This window comes from Manis javanica, chromosome 5 (assembly GCF_040802235.1).
Source record: "Manis javanica isolate MJ-LG chromosome 5, MJ_LKY, whole genome shotgun sequence".
NCBI classification, from domain to species: Eukaryota; Metazoa; Chordata; class Mammalia; order Pholidota; family Manidae; genus Manis; species Manis javanica.
In genome coordinates this window covers 98,862,584-98,884,220 of record NC_133160.1, presented here as the reverse complement: position 1 = coordinate 98,884,220, position 21,637 = coordinate 98,862,584, and the positions used below count along the sequence as shown (strand labels likewise).

Below are 21,637 nucleotides of genomic sequence, written 5' to 3'. Positions count from 1 at the left end.
ACATAGTACCCCTCCATCCCCTTCTCCCTCCCTCTCCACCCACCCTCCCCGACCCCGCTCCTTTGGTAACCACTAGTCCCTTCTTGGAGTCTGAGTCTGCTGTTACTTTGTTCTTTCAGTTTTGTTTTGTTGTTATACTCCACAAATGAGAGAAATCATTTGGCACCTATCTTTCTCCACCTTGCTTATTTCTCTGAGCATAATGTCCTCCAGCTCCATCCATTCTATTGCAAATGATAGGATTTGTTTTTTTCTTATGGCTGTATAGTATTCCATTGTGTATATGTACCACCTCTTCTTTATTCATTCATCTACTGATGGACACTTAGGTTGCTTCCATATCTTGGCTATTGTAAAAAGTGCTGCAATAAACATAGGGGTGCATATGTCTTTTTGAATCTGAGAACTTGTATTCTTTGGGTAAATTCCAAGGAGTGGAATTCCCAGGTCAAATGTTATTTCTATTTTTAGTTTTTTTGAGGAAACTCCATACTGCTTTCCAGAATGGTTGAACCAGCTTAGATTCCCACTAGCAGTGTAGGCGGGTTCCCTTTTCTCCTCATCCTCACTAGAATTTGTTGTTCCTAGTCTTTTTGATGTTGGCCATCCTAACTGTTATGAGATGATATCTCATTGTGGTTTTAATTTGCATTTCCCTGATAATTAGCAATGAGGAGCATCTTTTCATGTGCCTGTTGGCCATCTGAATTTCTTCTTTGGAGAATTGTCTGTTCATATCCTACACCCATTTTTTAATTGGGTTATTTGCTTTTTGGGTGTTGAGGTGTGTTCTTTATATATTTTGAATGTTAACCCCTTGTCAGACATGTCATTTACAAATATATTCTCCCATACTGTAGGATGCCTTTTTGGTCTATTGATGGTGTCCTTTGCCATACAGAAGCTTTTTAGTTTGATGTAATACCATGTGTTCATTTTTGCTTTTATTTCCCTTGCTCAAGGAGATGTGTTCAGGAAGAAGTTGGAGAAGACACTTGAATCTTTTCATTTGCCCAATTTCTAAATAGCTCCATATTGCTCTGATGAGGAACATTTCCCTAAAGTTTGAATTTCAAAGAGGTGTTTTTAGGCCTTAGAGAAGACAGGGTTGAAAATTGCATCTCAAAGGCACAGAAAAATTATCCCAAGTTTTCTCCAAAATGGAATTTTGGTGTATATTTGTCTATTATCACAGGTTGAGTGCAAGTACTATTTAAATTTTCCTTATTATTCTTAAGTGCAGAGCAGTCCCTGCACACATCATTTCCAATATCCTGCTCTTTTGCAAACATTTTGAGATGAATTGGGGGAGAAGAGTTGGGAAGGTTAGTAAAAAGAAGAGATGAACTTTGAATTGCTTCTAGAGCTACACCTCTTCTTTTACAAAGATTTACAAGATGAACACAGTTTCTAATTCTTCAAATAATTGGGTTATAGCCTGAAGATATCAAAGGCCCTCCCCATACATCCAACTACATTATTTTCAGTTTGCTTTATATCAGGGAGATTTCCAACTAAGAAGAAAATTTAAATATTTCTGTGTCTGGAGCCTTGGGGCTTAATGCAGTATGCCTTTGTAAAATCTGTATATAGCATTCAACAAAAGGCTTCAGATTCTCTCCTTTTTTTCTGAGCTTGCAATTCAACTTAGACTAATTTATCTTAAATTGGGAAAGGCTTCTGTTATTGGTTCTGTCAGCCCCTGAACATCAGCCTCCAGCTGATCCATTTCCTGAAAGGGATCATTTGTAAAAGAGCCTTGGAGAAATTCTGGTTATCTGTTTTTTTTTCTGTGAGGGGAGTTTTCCCTTGGGGGCTGTCTGGTTTGCCTGATAACTACAGTATAGTCCTGGATGGGAAGAACACCCCTTGGCATCAGTCAAGGGTTATGAATGTCTACTGATCTAAAGGCTCTTTCAATTTGGTATATTCTGAAAGTGGAAGTAAATTGGGCTTTGTAATTTCATCTTGTCAAAGAAGTCTATAACACAAGCCATTATACTGCTTTACATACTCTTCAATTTCTATAGGTACCAACAGGACAGTGGTTAGAAAGAGAGCTCTGTAAAAACTTTTTCAAATATAGAAGTATTTCCAAATTAAAGGATCTATCTTCTGACTATTGATAAGTAGGATCTTATATTTATATCAAAAGCAACCCCAACCAGTAAGGACTTTTGTGGTTTGACTGTGGTAGTCAGGGCATCCCAAAAGAGGGTACAAAAGATGTGGTCCTCACAAGATCAAGAAAATTCCCTCCTGAAGTTAGCGTAAAAATACAAAGAGCTTCATTGCCACAAGTAGTAAAAATGGTGGAGTGAATATTGTGTGTCTGGTTTCCCATGAGAACGTGTGATACCTCCATTCACAGATCCACTAACATATTAAACTGGGCAGGCACTACTGGAAGAAGACTATTCCAGTGCTAATAACACAATGGTGATTGAGACAACATAGGTCCCTAATTGACTGGGATTCCTAATGATAACACCCTCCCATCCCACTGAGAGCTGGCATGGTCAGACAAATAGAACACTGCTTCCCAGAGCCACCACCTACTGGGCTGTCTGCCAGATTCATGTCACTAGATGCATCTTCCAGCTTATGAAGACAAGACAGATATTCTCACTGGTCACAAAACTAAGTTCTTAAAAACATAGACCTCTGTTAATAGGCAAATATATCCCAAAACTCCATTTTGGAGAAACCTTGGCATCCTTTCTCTGTGCCTTTGAGATATAAATCTTGTACCCCATCCTCTCTAGGATCTAAGAGCCCCTCTTTGAAATGCAAACTTAGAGAGATGTTCCTCATCAGAACAAAAAGAAGCTATTTGAAAATCGGACAAAAAAAATCTTATCTAGATTATAGCTTTCTTCCTTACGACAAATGATGCAAAAGGCACAGACAAAGAAAGCAATGACTATTTTCAGGAGGAAAGAGGATCAATACAAACCAAAAGTACTTATAATAAAATTATTGACCAATGAACTAGTTCACACAAATATTGTCTCCTGCTAATCCTGATTTAGAAAGGAAGGGACTGTACTACAGAGAGCAATCCAGGATATCTGGCTTTGGTAAGAATTCTTACCCTTTGCCAGTTTCTGCCCGTTTTCCAGGATCCCATGTATAGGCTCTACAGCAAGTCTGGAGCCTCAGCAGGTCCCATCATGGGTCACCAAAATGTAAGGGAGTGAAAATAATGTTCCCTCTACCCTTCCAGGTTCTTTGCTGAGACCCCCCATCCCCCGTAATAAAGGACAGACTAACAGGATAAAACAAAGAGTTTAGTAAACTTTTACTGGCTTTTCTGAGCTTTTCCTGTTTCAGTAATTTCTAAAAAAAATAACTATCTCAAGATAATCCTCATGTTAAAGAGGCATATTTATGGATAGCAAATTCCATTTCCCTTCACTAGCTTATATCTTCTGCCAATAAAGAATTGGTAATGATTTTAAGGAGAAAATATACATTAAATTATTAGATTATAAGTGTTTCAAAGTAATGATATGGAATGTTTTTATGACTTATAAACAATTGTTGAGAGCTAAAAAAAAAAAAGAAAAAGCTCCCTCAATGTTTGGCATCATACCAAACAGGCAAAGGAATAGGAATTTTTAGAATATTACAGTACAGAAAGTTTCCTAAAAGAGAACCACATGTAACATTAACCTCATGCTCCATGAAGCATGAATACCAGCAATTATATACTCTATGTGATACCACATTGTTAAGATGATAATTAAAATTTTAAATTTATAAAGCTGAATTACCATAGAGAATATTTATACCAAAAAGAGTATAATTTGCAATTCAGAATACTTAAAAGTCATAATTCTTAACATATCATAATTGCTTCAGATTTGTCATTTTATGAGTTTTGTGTTTAAAGTGGATTTATTGATTTGGCCTTAATTTTCCAGTTTGAGGAAAAACTGTTTAAAGTATAGCCTAATGTAGTTATTTCCAGAAAAAAAAAAATCTAAACAGATTAAGTATTTTCTTGCATTTGGGAAAGTATAACCTAAAAGTTGATGAGTTGTTCTTTTTTTCTTAATGAGGTGTCTATCATTGATATACAATCTTATATTGGTTTCAAGTATACAACACTGATTCAAAAGTTACCCATTTTATTAAATCCTCGCTACCACTAGTGGGGTTACTATCTGTCAGCATAGGAAGATCTTACAGAATCAGATGAATTGTTCATTTTTAAGCCTAAGAAAAAATTGGAAATACAGAATTTTTTCAAATATTGTCCCCAAAATCCTTAGTTTTGTTTTTTTTGGTTTTTTTTTTTTTTGATTTATGGGAAAGTTGCTACAAACCCTGAGTCTGAAAGGTTTAACTTTTCTGAGTGAACATCAGTAATGACTCACTATTGGGACTTAAGAAATATAAAATGAATAATAATATAAACTGTAAAATACACAAAAATTACTTGGTATAGGAGTGTATGTATTTTCTACTTTTTAAAAAGCTTTTTTCTCCATGTAAATTAATATGTAAAAAAGAAACAAATAATCTATATGTTACATATACATAAACATATGTACTTATATATATTTTTGGTATTTCAAATATAATGGGTACAATTTTAGTCTGATACAAATTTGTCATAATTTGAATGACTATCATTCAATGATGGGAACATTTTAAACATTTTTTTACATTTCTTTCTAAAATTGTGTAGAAAACTTTTTATGGAACTGCATTGTCATATGGCAAAAGGCCTTATCAAAGAAAATATTAATAAAAAAACTAAGAAAATTGTATATGATTTTTATTTTCCACTCAGGAATGTGTCTCTAGAAATTTACCCTTAACATACATTGTATGCCATATTCATGTATGCCACATAGAAGCCCCATTAGGTTTTCCTTTATGGGCATCATTTGTAATAACTAAAGATCAAAAACAGCACTAATGTCCCACAGTAGGGCACAGTTTGGGACAGTTTAATAATGGCTCATTAGCAAAATAGAGGGCTATAACCCCCCCACCCCCCAAAAGAGGAAATAGCTATGTTCTGATATAATCTCTACTCTAAATAAAGAGTGAAACAATTGAGGTATGAAACAGGTAGTATTGCATGTTTGTGATATTTTTGTATTACATAACAGAACAATGTAGGACATAACAGAAAAAAGAATAATAAAAATATTACCTAAAAGAGGGGGAAGCAAGAGAGAAATATAGAATAGGGTGGAAGAGATGACAAAGTGAAACTTTCTTGACTACATATTTTAATTTAGCTTACATAAAAAAAAAGAAAACTGAAATATGTTAGAATCTGCTTGACATAAACTGTAAAGCAAATTGGTATAACCACAGAGAAAAAAATATTTTTCCATAAAATGATTTGGAACCCATTCTCTGGTTGTACATCCTTAGTTGGGTATAGTCTAAGGACAAAAGAGAACTGTAAAAAATCTAAAACTTAAATAAAATTGTATTAGTTTATAATAGCTTGGGAGCTACTTAGTATAGGGTAAGATTCAATTAATTAAATATTACTAGTACCCAATCTATTTTAGGATAAGAAGAAATATACCTATGAAAATGAAAGTTGGAGGGAAAAAAGTCCTATAATGTATTCATCAAAAAGCAATTATCAACATGAACTCAGTTTTTTTTTTTATTGAAGTGTCATTGATTTACAATCTATGTTAGTTTCCAATATACAGTAATTCCATGTCTAGGAATTTACCCAAAGGAAACAAAAATCCGTGATTCAAAAGATATATGCACCACTATGTTTATTGCCACATTATTCACAATAGCCAAGATACGGAAGCAATCTAAGTATCCATCAGTAGGTGAATGGATAAAGAAGATACAGTACAGTTCTGCAATGAAATATTATTCAACATGAACTCACAATTTACCAAAGAATATTTCCTAGCTCTGCCCACTGAAATAGTCTAAAGCAATAATCAGAATCATCTAACCTAAAATAATTTGAGCTTTTACTACTTTCAGGGAAACATGAGAGATGGATGGATATGTAAAACAAAACAATACCATGAGCCAATTATGAAACAAATTGCAAATGTGCAATATTTCTGAGACAGCAGACTGCTACCCTTAAAAAGGAAAGTGCCATTAAAAATTAGGGGATTATCTTGATTAAAGAGACTAAGAAATATGACAAATGTAATATATATATAATACATGGCAACTCAATTACTGAATTTGGATGATTGCTATGCAGGCATTAATGGTATTAGTTTTTCTACTTTTCTGTAAGCTTAGAAGTTTCCCCAGTAAATAGAAAGGATTTCTAATTTTAAAAAGTTAGAAGTAAGATTTAAATGCCATTACATTCAGACGTGATGCAGGCTCTAGGACAAAATCTTGGGCAGGAATAGTTCAGTAGCAACAAATATTTGAAGGACATTTAGGAAATTTGAATAAGGATAGCTATTAGATAAGATGAAACATATCTACATGGAAAGTTATAACTTACTACCTGTTAAAAAGAAAGCAAGGACAGTAACTTAAAAAACAACAACAACAGAATGTAGTGTATGGTCTCATTTTAGTTAAAAAAAATGTGAAAGTGGACACATGTAAGTTGATGTGATCATCTCTGGTTGGCAGGAATATGGCTTTTTATTTCCATATTTCTAATCTATTTTTCTCATGTTTTGCAATGAACATGTACCTTTTTAGTAATAAATTTGTAATTTTGTATGGAAATATATTACTTAAAAAAGCGAAGTCTGCAACAGCACTCCAATTAATATGAAATTATGTTTGTGCAGTGTTCTTAATTTCAAGTACTTCCATACAAAATAAAATGGGATTTTCTTCTAAAAATAAAACTATTAAAAGTAATTATTTATTAGAGGTTTTCTTTTCTAATTTGGCAATATATAGAATGTATTATATTTTAAAGCCCAAGATGATTATTTTGTAACTGATTTTCTTACTTTGCAATATACCTTGAGTGGCTAATCATAGAAAAATAATCATTTTTCTCAAATTATTATTATCCCTACAGAGTAATCATGGGGAACCATTTATTCTCATTAGTTGAGCTTTAATATTTCCCTGCCATCCTTTTTGTATTTTACTAGCTAAAAATGACAGGGAAGTATTGGGACATTTTGTACCAGAATATCATAAGCTTTTATGGTAAAATAAATGTTAGTAGCATATATTTTAGTGACATTTGTGTCTGTGAACATATTCAACCTATCAAGAAATGATAGAAATAAACAAGAGAACTTCATGCAGTGATAAGAGCCATGATATCAAATAGCAGAAAGGTAAGATTAAGAGATCAGCTGAAGAGAAGGGCTTATGCCTAAAAGAGACTCATCAGGAAAGACCTTTTTGAGGACTGTGCCTTTCAGCTGTAACTTAAATGACAGGTTGACTGTTCACAAAACTGGAAAAAGCATCTTGAAGGGGAAATCAGGTTATGAAGAGCAGTCACCTCCCCATGCTGCTTACTGTTCCAGAACCTCCTCGAGTTGGTTTTCGTCTTGTCTTTCTGCTTATAGGCTTTACACATTCAAATCTACATAGCACTGCAGAAAAATCTGATAATAAATGAACACAGCTTACAATATGTTGTATTTCTACTCTAAGTCAATTTTTCTCACTAAGACTTAAAGGACAAAATTCACATTTCTCAAACCAGCATCTGTAGCTGCTTAAAAAACAAATTATGCCTTTCCTTACATATGCAGTTTTAGCTCCTGCTATTCCCAAACATAAACCTTTTGTTCCACTTAAACTGCTCCAACACAAATGGTTATTTCTTGTCTCTGTTGTTTAGTGTTTCCATTTGTTCTCTTTGCTTTGTTTTTAACCATTTTATCTGGAATACCCATCGCCAATTATCTCTCTCTCTTTTTGGGCCAAGCTCTAATCTTTTGTCCTTGGTTTGATCACCCCAACTGGGAGTAATCTTTCTTTCCACAGAACTATTTCAGCAGTTACAAATCCTGTATAACCTATTATCTTATAGTTGTGAATACTATACATAGCTTTCATTTCTATATATTCACACACACACACACACACACACACATTTTCTGTACATTGATGTATAACCTATCATCTTGTAGTATGGCTCATCTTTTCTACATTCATTTTGATCTCCCCAGCTAAATTTCACATCCCTTGGGAGAAGATGCCATATTCTACACCTCTTAGATTCTATACTTCGCTTTATAGATATAATCTACACAATTGAGTTGCTTTTTTTAAAGCTGAAAGATTTTGAAATGTTTTAGTTTCCTATACTTAAAACTGCAATGAAGTTTAGATATTTAAAGATAATTGCTGCATATTAACAAAATTCTGTTGGGGCTTTGAATTTAGGACCTTGGATGGTGACTATGGTTTACAAAAATATCAGAGCCACATGAGACTTACCTATTACCTAATTATTTAATTTGCTTGAAGTTTTTTAGAGGAATTCATAGAGTTAAGTAAAACTTTTTTTTTTTACTCAACTTACAAAACCAAGAAAGTACTAAAATTTTGCTGACTGTCCTTTTTCAAGTGATGTTTGTTGGTAAAGTGTACATAGTTGGATGTTGGAAGGCTTTAAACATATAAATATTTTAATAAATTTTAGTAGGAACTTTGATTTGGAAACTCACAAATAGAACAAGTTTATGTCAGTCTGTGTGGTTTCATTTTTTAAGTGTTTAAACATTTTATGTCTTCATGATAAATTTTCATTTCATCTTATTAATTTAATGTTCATTTATTTATTTTTGTTTTCTTCTTTTCAAGGCCCTGTGGAATCCTATATGCACTGAAGGTTTATTTAAAACAGTACATATTTCAACCTAGGTTGAAGCATTATTTGACCATAAGAAATGTATCACAAATCTGTGATGTGTTAAATATTGAATAAAATCAACTTCATATCATTTCATATGTTAGGTATTAGAATATGTAATATAGAAATGTTTCCTTTCCAAATATTTCACTTTTTACATTTTTATACAATTCATAAATCTTGGTGAAGATTCATCTGACATATTCCTAACTTATTCTGATTGTATTTTAAAAACAAAAATAGAAGCTATTATTTTTAAAGTATCTCTGTATTCTAAAATGTAATATTCCACTTGGCAGCATGTACTTTTTTGTTCAACTTTCTCATCCATTTCATCTGTCTCTCTGGTTATAGTTTTCATTTTACTACATATTCTGTGCACATTATTTATGTTTGAAAACAATGCTTCTAGTTTGTCCCATCCTAGAGGGACAGTTCCTACTGAAGAACTAAATTATCTTACTTTTCCCCTGCATTAAGATCAAAAGATGAAAGCAGATATATCTTCAAATGAAGTAATAAAGTCTCATTCCAGCTACAGAAGGTCAAACCTATTTTAGCTCTAAATAAGTAAAGAAACTTTATTGGATATTGACCTCATAGTGAGGAAAGTTTCTTGAATGTTTTGTAAACAAAAACCTGTGTTCTGGACTTGGCATTGCTGCCTGATTTCCATGTTTTCCTGTATATTGCCTTTCTGTAGTAGTTCACTTTAATTACCAATGACCAGGTGGTGACAGAGCACTCTGGAATGTTGTAGTTGATAGCAGATGTTGTAGTTTATTGTAAGGATAAGTGACAGAGCCTAGAGGGTGGTTCACTGTTGTGGGTAGGGAGCAAGACACAAGAAGAACCACAGAGTTAAGGATAGGGAAGCAGCTTTAACTGAATTTTCCATATTTAGTAAACAGGCAATTAAATCATCAAGGTTAGTGGTAGTATCATTCAGAAATGTGTGATTTTTTAAAAATTATTTGAGTCATTATATAATATATGAACAAATGTTGGGTTTCAACCTTGGCATTTAAACTGTTTATTTATATGAAAACATTGTATATGTCCTGTTGACTTTGCCCCTTAAAGCATCCTTTTATGATCTAAGATACACAAACATTGTTTCTCTTAACACTTTTCCAGTTTATTCTGTTACCCTATTCTTATCTCTTTCTTTTTATTATCTTATTTGTATTTGGAAACTTTAAATGTACATAATATAAGAAGTCCATCCCTTACAATAAAGCATTCCCCTGGTAAAAATTTTTATCAACTTGAATGGTCAATATCATTTTAAAGAAGAAAGAATTCAATTAAAAATATATTGGCAATAATGCAAAGTAAAAACAACAAAATAAAACTTGTATTAGCAACTAGATTAAGTCAACAAAAGTGCTTTCTTCCTCAAAAGCAATGTAGCAGAACCTGTCAATGTAGACAAAAAACATGGCCTCCCTCAAACGGTACAATTTCATGGTACATTTTCATGATTGCTCTTTAACACCAGTAAGATATTTCAGCGATGCTTCCTGAGAAGTCTTTTTTTTTAAATCCTTTCTTTCTTTCTTTCTTTCTTTCTTTTTTTTTAACTTGGGCTGAATATGCATCAATAAACTTGTTTATAAATTAATAATTTAACTCAGGGGGGAAACATTCAGACTTTCCCAGTGTTTACAGTGTAATTTGAACATTTAACTATTAATATGTTATATTTCATTACATTAAAATTGAATTAAAAATACAGATTTATGGGGTGGTTATTGCTTTTAGAAAAGTAAGAACCATTGTAATTAGTGTACAGTATTCCAAGGTGTAACAAAACGAAGGCTGATAATTGTTCCATTAGGGAGAGACAGAGAGTATCAGAATATATCTGACAGTTACAAATAGTGCAAAATCAGTGTTTATTGATGAAAGGAAACACTGTGCTTTACTTCTGCACCTACACGTTTGTCTGAAATAATGACAGTCACTAACTCAAAAAAAGAGATGGACAAGCCTAATTATATTCATTTTCCTAATAAAGTGAAATTTGAAGATATTGAGTGACTTTCTCAGGCTCATGTAACTTTCCTAATAAGCATCAAAGTCAGATTGTGCTCAGGTGTTCTAAATCAAAAGTCAGTATTTTATTTGCCTCTCTAATTTCAGAATGCTGGTGGATTGCATGATTATACATGGCTTGTGTATGCAAATATATATAATTGTGTGTTATATGTGCATTGTATATTATTAAAGGTTGAATATCATTAAAATCTGCCTTATAGACTAGGGATAAATGTAATGATAAGATTTACTATGTGAATGCTTGTCTAAGATGTGTAATATGAGCTAGGGAAATAATTTTTTAATAGAATTATGTATTCAAATATAGAGAAGTACTTGGAAGAAAAATTGTGGATACTTTTGCTAGATATTTTAGCAGTTATTAACACATATTAAATCATTATGAAAATTTGCCATGCCTTGAAATATATGCATGTTAAATATTCTTATTATATTTTTCAATACAGGCAATTTATTATTCTTGGTTAGATTTATGACATAGTTGTGTTTTAAATGACTCTTTTTAAAGGCTTTAAATAAATATATATTATTATACATATATGATTTCATGATACACATAAAAACTTCCTTTCAAAATTGTGTCATTTTTTATAATTACCTAAATTTGATAATGCTTTAAATATTTATTTATTTCAAAAACAAAATGTACTTTTTTCACATTTAACTTGCTGCTAGAGGCAGGAATGTCCAAATTTAACAAAGGTCTGCTTTTCATGATGTATTTTGTGTGTATTTGTCCTTACAGGTCTGTCTAACTTAATAGTTTTCTATTTTAATTTTTTTTGTATAGTATTCTAAATAATCTGTCTTACCATTTTTTGGTAATTGTAATCACTGTTATGATATGCTGGCACCTTAAGAAAAAATCTATAATACTTAAAGATTTTCAAATGTATGTCAATTTCACTTGATATGTGCTTGAAACAAATCCACATGTCAGTGATAGATTGATATATTCTCTTTTGAAAAGAACTGTTATTCTTGATATTTGTAAGCATTCAGAACTGTTAGAATATCCTATGCTTTCCAAGTGATGTCTTTTGAATATCCAAAGTTGCATAGTAAGTTTTTACGGCCAACTATGATGGAGAAGAATAGGATAGGCTGTAAAATGGGGAAAATTAATTTTTTATCCCTAACCAAATATTCTGAACATATCTATTGGGTATTCTTTTACCTCTATCTTGTAAAAGCTTTTTTCCACTTTGTTTTCGTCTTGGCTGTATGTTGATGTGAATGCAAGAGATTGATGAACAGGAGGCTCAAATAAAGAAATATTTTCTGAGGACTGTTCCTAATAGCTGAAAGTCATTCACTGCATCCTTAATTTATAAGCATGGTCAGTTTTTAATGTCAAGCTTAGAAGTAAAATAACCAATTATTTTACTAGCAAAATGAATGTATTTGGGAACAGCAGAGGAATTGCAAACTGGGCCAAACAAACTGGCAAGCACTGGCAAGTCCGAAGAGACAGAGGGAAGCTGAGGAAGATTGTTTTGAACAAAAGTTCATTGAAGAACAACAGTTTTCAGTTGTGGAGGATTTGCAGTTGTGGAGGTTTCTCACTGGCTGCCAGGAGTGGCTGGTTAGCATTGCTGCTGGGATGCGAAGAGAACTTCCTTCTTGAAAGCAGGAGGTGAAATTCTTCCCTTGTCAAGATAAAAATTACTTTCCTTCCCCTTCAAGGTTTCCCAACTCCATTTTAAGTGAGATTTCCTTTACTCACTTCACAACACACACACACACACACACACACACACACACACACATGAAGTGAAGAAACTTTCATTTTAAAGTTATCTTTTAACAAAAGGAACTTGGAGGAGGAGGAAATTTGTAGTCAACATGAGCCTTCCTAGGGAAAGAGTCTTCTAACTCTGGGGAAGAGCAATAACAAATGAGGGCAAGTGGATTCTGATGCAGAGAAACAACTATTGCATCAAAGGTGAGATGATTCTTGCCATACTTTGCTCCAAGATTTATTTTAAGTTTCAGAGTTTTTTCAATATAAGATTCAAGGGATGAAGGAAGTGCTCCCTTGTGTCTGTAGTAACTTAACTTTGATGAACAATCAGGAAGGCTTCTGCACTAATAAATTTTGAACATAAGAATCAGGGGAAGTGAGTAAGTGTCATGCCTTCCTTCTCAGACTCTTCATAGAAGTTTCTTCTTCATAAAGCTGACAAGATTTCTGACCTGGAAAGAGATTTATGTGTACATCTTTTCACTATGAATAGCAAAGTGAACTTGAAAGGACAAGTAACTTCATTAGGCAATAAATATGCTACACAGGTTTTAATTTTCTTTACATCATGGTTTGTGTATGTTTCAAGAAATGACTGTGCTATTGTAGATGTAGGGATTAATTTATATTACTAGTGCAGTTTTTCTACAACTTTACCCTACGATTTATGTTGCTGGAGACCTCTATCATCTGATTGCTATTTGGTTATAGTCACATGAATTTGTAGAATAGGATCCTGAAAATTGATGACTAGTCTCTTGAAAACTACCTTATCCATTTCAGCTTTGGAAATATGAGCAAAAACTTATATATAAGCATAAACACATATATTATCTTTTTCCTTTGCTTTGTTGTCGGAATGTAAGACTTAATGTATAAGCTATTAAAGTTTCCATAGATAAGGACCTCCTTCTAGCAAATATATTTTATTTCCCTGGAGATCTAGTTTTCATGTTGACAGGAAGAGTAGATGATGTTGCCTCCCTTCTTTTCCTCCCTTGGAGAAAAGTTAGTTGCTTTAACTCCTCTTCCCCACCTGTTACCTTTCCACCATTTAATATGAGATGATGCTCTATTCGAATGGAATGGTGAACTCAGTGTCCTGGATTTTTCACTTTGCTTCAGTCGTAGAGAAAATATTTCATAAGAAAAACTTTATTTGACCAAGATTATAGTTATTTTTCTTTCTATTCTATGTTTTGAATGTTTCAAAACATAGTTTGTAGCAAGAGATAGAGATTGTTTTTTTTTAGAGTTGATCTTTCTGTCTCCTTTATATTTCACTTAAGGCAAGCTCTCAAGAATATTTTTTTTTTTCAGAGAAAAACCAGCAACATAAAGAAAGTGGCTCATTTTATTTTCTATAAAAAGTATTTTTATTGAAAATAATTGACATACAATATTATGTTGGCTTCAGGTGTACAGTTATTTGATATTTATATACATTATGAAATGGTCACCACAGTTAAGTCTAGGTAGCATCTGTCACTATACAAAGTTGTACCTTACTACTGACAACATTCCCTAAGTGTACTACATCCCTGTGTCTTATTTATTCTCTAACTGGAAGATTGTACCTCTTAATCCTCTTACCTATTTCATACATCCACCTCCCCTCTGGCAACCATCAGTTCTCTGTGTCTATGTCTATTTTGGTTTTGGTTTTGGTTTTTAAATTCCACATATAAGTGAAATCATGTGGTAATATGGGATCTTTTTGTCTTATTTCATTTAGCAAAATATCCCCAGGTCCATCCACTTTGTAGTGAATTGCAAGGTTTCATCTTTTTATGGCTGAGTAGTATTCCAGTGTGTGTGTGTGTTTGAGATATCTGTTTCTTGAGAAAGGCCTGTACTGCTATAAACTTCCCTCTTAAAACTGCTCTTTTGGTATTCCAAAGATTTTGAACCATTATGTTTCTGTTTTCATATTTTCCATGTATAAAGTATAAATGTATTTCCTCTTTCAGTTTGTCATTGTCTTATTGGTTGTTTAGTAGCATGCTGGTTAGCCTACAGGTGTTTGTGTCTTTTGCAAGTTTTTTTTTTTCTTGTAATCAATTTCCAGTTTTACACCATTATGGTCAGAAAATGCTGGAGTCCAGCTCCAGCCGGGGGGTGTGAAGCCCAAAAGGATGAGACGGAGTCGGCATATGGAGAGACAAAACACGGAGTCAGATGGAGGTGGTCTCTTGACAAAGTGCCGCTGACAGCTTTATTTATACCATTTGCACAAGGATATGATTATTTTTTATTATTCTGATGATTAATTAGTATAGGCAGTTGGTTAATAAGTATAGGCAAGCTTTTTTCTTTCTTCTCTTTTCTAATCTATTCATGGTTGGTCAAGCGTTAGACAGGTGATTGTTTTTCTGTTCCTTGACCGAAACTTTTCCTATCAACATGTACTCTATTGTGTTTTACATTTCTATGCAACGCAGTTTCTAAGAAGTGCATGTGACCATAGGAGCGTGCAGTATGTAGCAGCAACTATGGAGTCTTATCAGCTCAGGGTGAAATACAGGTCACCTAGGGCCACAGTTAGCTAGGATTCTTTCCCACAAAAATATTCTTAGAGGCTTTAATAAATTTATAATCAATCTAAAATCATAAACTAATATTTTCACTTTATACCCCTTTATAGGGTACAGTAGACAGCAAACTAAATTTCCCCTTCTTATCTACATTTCTCTTTCTTCTGTGTGGATACCAAAATCTCCCTTACATATGCTACACAGGTTTCCATGACTCCACTACTGCAGCGACTAAACAAGTTCTTACATGGTGAACAATGCAAGAGCATTCATATCATAGAAACTGTTTCTGTTTTAACTACAAACCTTATACTATAAACAATTATGTCAAATATGTATGATTATTAATTTGATTTTTATACTTTATATGTGAATCTAGTAAAATGTTAATGTAGTAGGTAAATGCAAGATATAGATAGAAAGCATGATTTAGAACTGTAAGAAGGCAGGTGTAGATCAGGTTTGTGCCTACAGACCAGGTCTTAATCCAAGCTGAACAAGGGCAATAAAACATCCCACAGGTGCAGAAGATTTCTCTCAAAACTGGGGGGGTGAGGTTCTAAGCCTCTCCTCTGTTGATTCCCAATTTCTCACCTGATGGCCCCTCTGTGCCTCTCTTAGGTTGTTCCTCCCTTGAGGAATCTTACCTGTCTGTGGCTAACCAGCCATCTTACGGGGCCATACAAGGAAATGTAAAGCTGGTAAGTGAGAGAGAAGCAATATTCTTTGAAAAGGTTAGTTTTTCACTTCTTTGCAGATTTATGCTCCGTGGCTTCTATGCCCAGCACTTGTTTTGAGGTATCTTTACTTCCTGGAAAATTATGGTACTTGGTAATTTCACATGTGAAGCACAAATTCTAGTAAAGGGCTGTAATTAAGAAAGAAGAAAAACAACTATAGAAGTAGTAGAGGGAAGAAAACATGAAATGATTAATTAAGTCTCAACAGGGTTATTCCACTCAACATTCTCTCATAACTCGATTTCTAGAAAACATTCCACCACTAGTTTCAATAGCACTGTAAACAAGGGGGCTTTCTCTGTGGAAATGGGGTGGTCAATGTTTGACTGACTAACAGCAGGTTTCGGTACTTTATGCTAAGATTGCCATTTGGCCCCTGCGTGTTCTGTTCTTCAGGAGCACTGTCCTGAAAAGCTTTTGGGAAGTTTATGTTCTCATCTTTTTCACACTGCTCAGCAAAGGTTAGCTTAGCCCTTGGAAACAATGCAAGCAAAGACAAAACCAATAGTATAATGGAGAAAAACAAACTCAAAGTGGGTAATGGAGAGCCAGCTGCGAAGGCCCCTGCTTTGCGGGGGTCCTCCTCCAGCCTGAGCTTTGCTACACAGCTTGAGTAGCATGGCCCCCGGCAAGAAAAGATTCTTGATATGATTTCAGTCTTCTTAAATTTATTGAGACTTGTGGCCTAACATGGGAACTATCCCTGATGTTCTGTGTGCTCTTGAAAAGCACGTTCATTCTGTTGTTTTACATGCATTCAGATCCTCTGATGTTCTTTAATTGGGATGTTATATTGATACTGAGTTCTGTGAGTTCATTATAGATTTTGAATGTTAACCCTTTTTTAAATATATCACTTCAAATATCTTCTTTCCATTTTATTTTTTGTTGATGGTTTCCTTCTCTGTGTGAAAACTTTATAGCTGGATGTAGTCCCACATGCTTATTTTTGCTTTTGTTGCCCTTGCCTGAGAAGAAAAGTCCAAAACAGTTTCTCTAAGACCAGTGTCAAAGAGATAATTGCCAGTTTTCTTCTAGGATTTTTATGGTATCAGGCTGCTTTAAATCGTTAATCTACTTTGAGTTTATTTTTGTATATAGTGTAATAAAGTGGTCCAGTTTCATTCTTTTGCCTGTAGTTGTCCCAACACCATTTTTGAAAGAGACTTATTTTACCCCATGTGTGTTCTTGTGCCCTTTGTTATAGATTAAGTGACCATGTAAGTGTGGGTTTTTCTTTGTTCTTTATTCTGTTCCATTAATCTGTGTGTATATTTTTGTGCAGTTCCAATACTCTTGATTATTATAACTCATGGTATAGTTTGAAATCTAGGAGTGTGATGCCTCCAGCTTTGTTGTTCTTTCTCAAGATTGCTTTGGTTATTTGCAGTCTTTCGTAGTTTCTACAAATTTGTTATAGTTGTATGAAAAATACCATTGATATTTTGACAGGGATTGTACTGAATCTGTAGGTTGCCTTGGGTAGTATTGACCTTTTAACAATATTAATTCTTCCAATCCATGAGCACAGCATATCTTCCCATTTATTTGTGTCTTCAGTTTCTTTTATTAGTGTCTTATAGTTTTTAGAGTACAAGTTTTTCTTGGTTAAGTTTATTCAAAGGAGAGAGTGATTCAAGATGGCAGTGTAAGAGGTGAGAGAGAGAGAACTCCTCCCCAAACCACATCTATTATGAAAATATAGTTAATACAACTAATCCTAAAAGAGCAACAGGAAAGAAAGCTGAACCAGACTGAATACACCTGGAGAACAGAGCAGACCTCACGAAACAGGGTAATATACCAAAGTGTGATGTGGTGGGACCCAAGCCATTCCCCCACACCAGCTAACTGGCAGGAGGAAGAGAAATGGAGCAGGGAGAGGGTGGAAGCCTAGGACTGCTGAACACCCAGCCCTGGAGATCTGCTATGGGAGCACAAACATACATTCATGGTGCTCTAGAAATGACTGGGGTTGGAAAGCTAAGACAGGCAGAATACTTGGGGAGACTGAGATTCCAGCTGTTTGTGGAGGACAGGGATTCACATCCAGCTGCTCTGGGACAAAGGAAAGGTGGGTGGTCTAAAAGACTACCTCACAGCAAGAGGGCTGCTGAAGGGAAGGGGTTTGCATGGAACTTGCTGCGCCAGAGAAGGGATAGGTGGACAAGGTTGTCTGGGCACACTCTGCCCAGCAGGTTGGGAACTTTCAGGAGCTTCAGGCGCTCCATCCCCCTGGATGGCTACTCAGCTCAGAAGCCCCTCACTGTGATATCCAACCTGCTGCACCTTCTTCCTGGCCTGCCAGGACCATCTCACAAACCAGCACTCCCTGACCTGGAGTGAGACCAGCCAGAGGGAAGCCCCGCTTACGACAGCTACAAATGCAAAGCACAGAGGCTTACACCTGTGTGCCAGCTCACTGCTTCTGACAGTGGAGACAAGCACTAGAGCCAGGAAGTAGGCAACAGCTCTTTCCTCCACCCAGGCACCAGTGCCCCTCCTTTGCAACCCCCAACATCAATCTCTAGGGGCTGAGAAGCTCCAGAGACTAGAGCTTCTGGGCACTAGAAGGTGCCATATACATATAGGAAATGTCAAAAGTACCTGGTCCAAACAAAAATCACATAAACACCAGAAAAAGGACCAAATGAAACTGAACTCACCAATCTGCCTGAAAGAGGGTTCAAAATAAAAATCATAAACGTTTTCATGGAGGTACAAAAAATATTCAAGAACTCAGGGACTAATTTAGAACAGAGATTCAATCATTAAGAAATTCCATATCTGAAATGAAGCATACAGTGGAGATATTTAGAAACAGAATAGATAGAGTAGAAGAGATGGTAAATGTAATAGAAATTAGAGAAGAGGAATACAAAGAAGCTGAGGCACAGAGAGAAAAAAGAATGAAAGAATATTGAGAGAACTGTGTGACCAATCCTATGGGAACAATATTCACATTGTAGGGGTACCAGAAGAAGAAGAGAGAGAAAAAGGGATAGAAAGTGTCTTTGAGGACATAATTGCTGAAAACTACCCCAATCTAGGGAAGGATATAGTATCTCTGGCCATGGAGGTTCACAGATCTCCCAACACAAGGGACACAAGGAAGACAACACCAAGACATGTAATAATTAAAATGGCAAAGATCAAGGATAAGGACAGACTTTTAAAAGCAGCTAGAGAGAGAAAAAAGATCACATACAAAGGAAAACCCATCAGGCTATCATCAGAATTCCCACAGAAACTTTACAGACCAGAAGGGAGTGGTATGGTATACTTAATACAATGAAATAGAAGAACCTCAAACCAAGAATGCTCTGCCCAGCAAGATTATCATTTAAATTTGAAGGAGGGATTAAACAATTTTCAGATAAGCAAAAGGTGAGAGAAGTTACCTCCCACAAACCACCTTTACAGTGCATTTTGGAGGGACTGCTTTAGATGGAAGTATTCCTTAGGCTAAATAACTGTCACCAGGGGAAATAAAACCACAGCAGAAAAGGAGAACAATTAATTACTAAGCAGATGCAAAATCAAATCAACTATCCCCAAAGTCAATCAAGGGATAGACAAAGAGTACAGAATATGATAACTAATATATAAAGAATGGAGGAGGAAAAAAAATTTAGGTTATGTTTATGATAGCATAGTAAGTGAGTAAAATTAGACTGTTAGGGGATTACCCTTGAACCTTTGGTAACCACGAATCTAAAGCCTGCAATGGCAATAAGTACATACCTATCAATAATCACCCTAATTGTAAATGGTCTGAATGCACTAATCAAAAGGCACTGAGTCACTGAATCTATAAAAAAACAATAACTGTCTATATGCTACCTATAAGAGACTCACTTCAAACCCAAAGACATAAACAGCCTGAAAGTAAAGGGATGGTAAAAGATACTTCATGCAACTAATAGGGAGAAAATAGCAGGAGTTGCAGTACTTGTATCAGACAAAAATAAACTTTGAAACAAGAAAGTCAAAAGAGACAATGAAGGACATTACATAATGATAAAGGGGTCAGTCCAATGAAAGGATATAACTATTATGAATATCTATGCATCCAACACAGAATCACTTATATTTGTGAAACAAGTACTAACAGAATTAAAGGGGGAAATAGAATGAATGCATTCATTTTAGGAGACTTCAACATACCACACACTCCCAAGGACAGATCAACCAGACAGAAAATAAGTAAGGAGACAGAGGCACTGAACAACATATCAGAACAGACGAACTTGACATCTACAGAACACTCCATCCAACAGCAACAGGATACAATTCTTCTCAAGTGTACATGGAATATTTATAAGAATAGATTAAATACTAGGCCATAAAAAGAGCCCCAGTAAATTCAAAAAGAGTGAAATTGTACCAACCAGTTTCTCAGATCACAAAGATATGTAACTAGAAATAAATAACACAAAGAAAATGAAAAAGCCCACAAGCACCTGGAGGCTTAATAACATGCTCCTAAATAATCAATGGATCAATAAACAAATAACACAGATCAAACAATATATGGAGACCAATGACAACAATGATTCAACACTGCAAAATCTGGGACTCAGCAAAGGCCATGATAGGAGGAAGTATATTGCAATACAGGCCTACCACAGCAAAGAAGAAGAATCCTAAATGAACAGTCTAAACTCACAATTAATGAAACTAGAAAAAGAACCACAAATTAGGCCCAAAGCCAGTAGAAGGAGGGATATAATCAAGATTAAAGAAAGAAATAAAATCAAGAAGAATAAAACAATAGAATCAATAAAATCAGGAGCTGGTTCTTCAAGAAAATGAACAAAATAAATAACCCCCTAGCCAGACTTATCAAGAAAAAAAGAGATTCTACACATAAACAGAATCAGAAATGAGAAAGGAAAAATCACTGTGGACACCACAGAAATACAAAGAATTATGAGAGAATGCTATGAAAAATTATATGCTAACACACTGGATAACCTAGAAGAAATGGACAACTTTCTAGAAAAATACAACCTTCGAAGGCTCACCCAGGAAGAAACAGAGAATCTGAATAGACCAACTACCAGCAAGGAAATCTAATTGGTAACCAAAAAACTACCTAAGAACAAAACACTTGCACTTGAAGGTTTCACTGCTGAATTTTATAAAACATTAAGTGTAGACCTAATACCCATCCTTCTTAAAGTTTTACAAAAAGTAGAAGAGGAGGGAATATTCCCAAACTCATTCTATGACACCAGCATCACTCTAATACCAAAACCAGACAAAGACACCACAAAAAAAAAGAACATTACAGACCAATATCCCTGAAAGATGCAAAAATATACAACAAAATATTAGCAATCCAAATTCAAATATACATCAAAAAGATCATCCATCATGATCAAGTGGGATTTATTCAAGGGATGCCAGGATGGTAAAATATTAAAAAATCCATCAACATCATCCACCACATCAACAAAAAGAAGGACAAAAACCACATGATCATCACCAAAGATGCTAAAAAAGCATTTGACAAAATTCAACATCCATTCATGATAAAACTCTCAACAAAATGGTATAGATGGCAAGTACCTCAACATAATAAAAGCCATATATGACAAACCCACAGCCAACATTATACTTAACAGTGAGAAGCTGAAAGCTTTTCCTTTAAGACTGGGAACAAGACCAGGATGCCCACTCTCCCCACTTTTATTCAACTCAGTTCTGGAGGTCCTAGGCATGGCAATCAGACAACATAAAGAAA

The 21,637-nt window shown here is 34.6% G+C and overlaps 1 protein-coding gene across 8 annotated transcripts in view; it reads left to right on the top strand.

Moving 5' to 3' along the window:
* Positions 1 to 21,637, top strand: part of CCSER1 (coiled-coil serine rich protein 1) — a 1,413,823-nt gene that overhangs the window by 800,477 nt on the left and 591,709 nt on the right. For 2 of the 8 annotated variants that reach the window (XM_037020170.2, XM_073237299.1), the window contains one exon: positions 8,761 to 20,632. The exons of 5 other annotated variants lie outside the window; for them this stretch is intronic. In XM_037020170.2, the coding sequence (XP_036876065.1) occupies positions 8,761 to 8,820 (60 nt within the window). In that variant the 3' untranslated portion in view covers positions 8,821 to 20,632. Of the gene's footprint in view, positions 1 to 8,760; positions 20,633 to 21,637 lie in introns of those variants that run through there. One more of the 8 variants, XR_012131655.1, reaches the window with a different exon arrangement.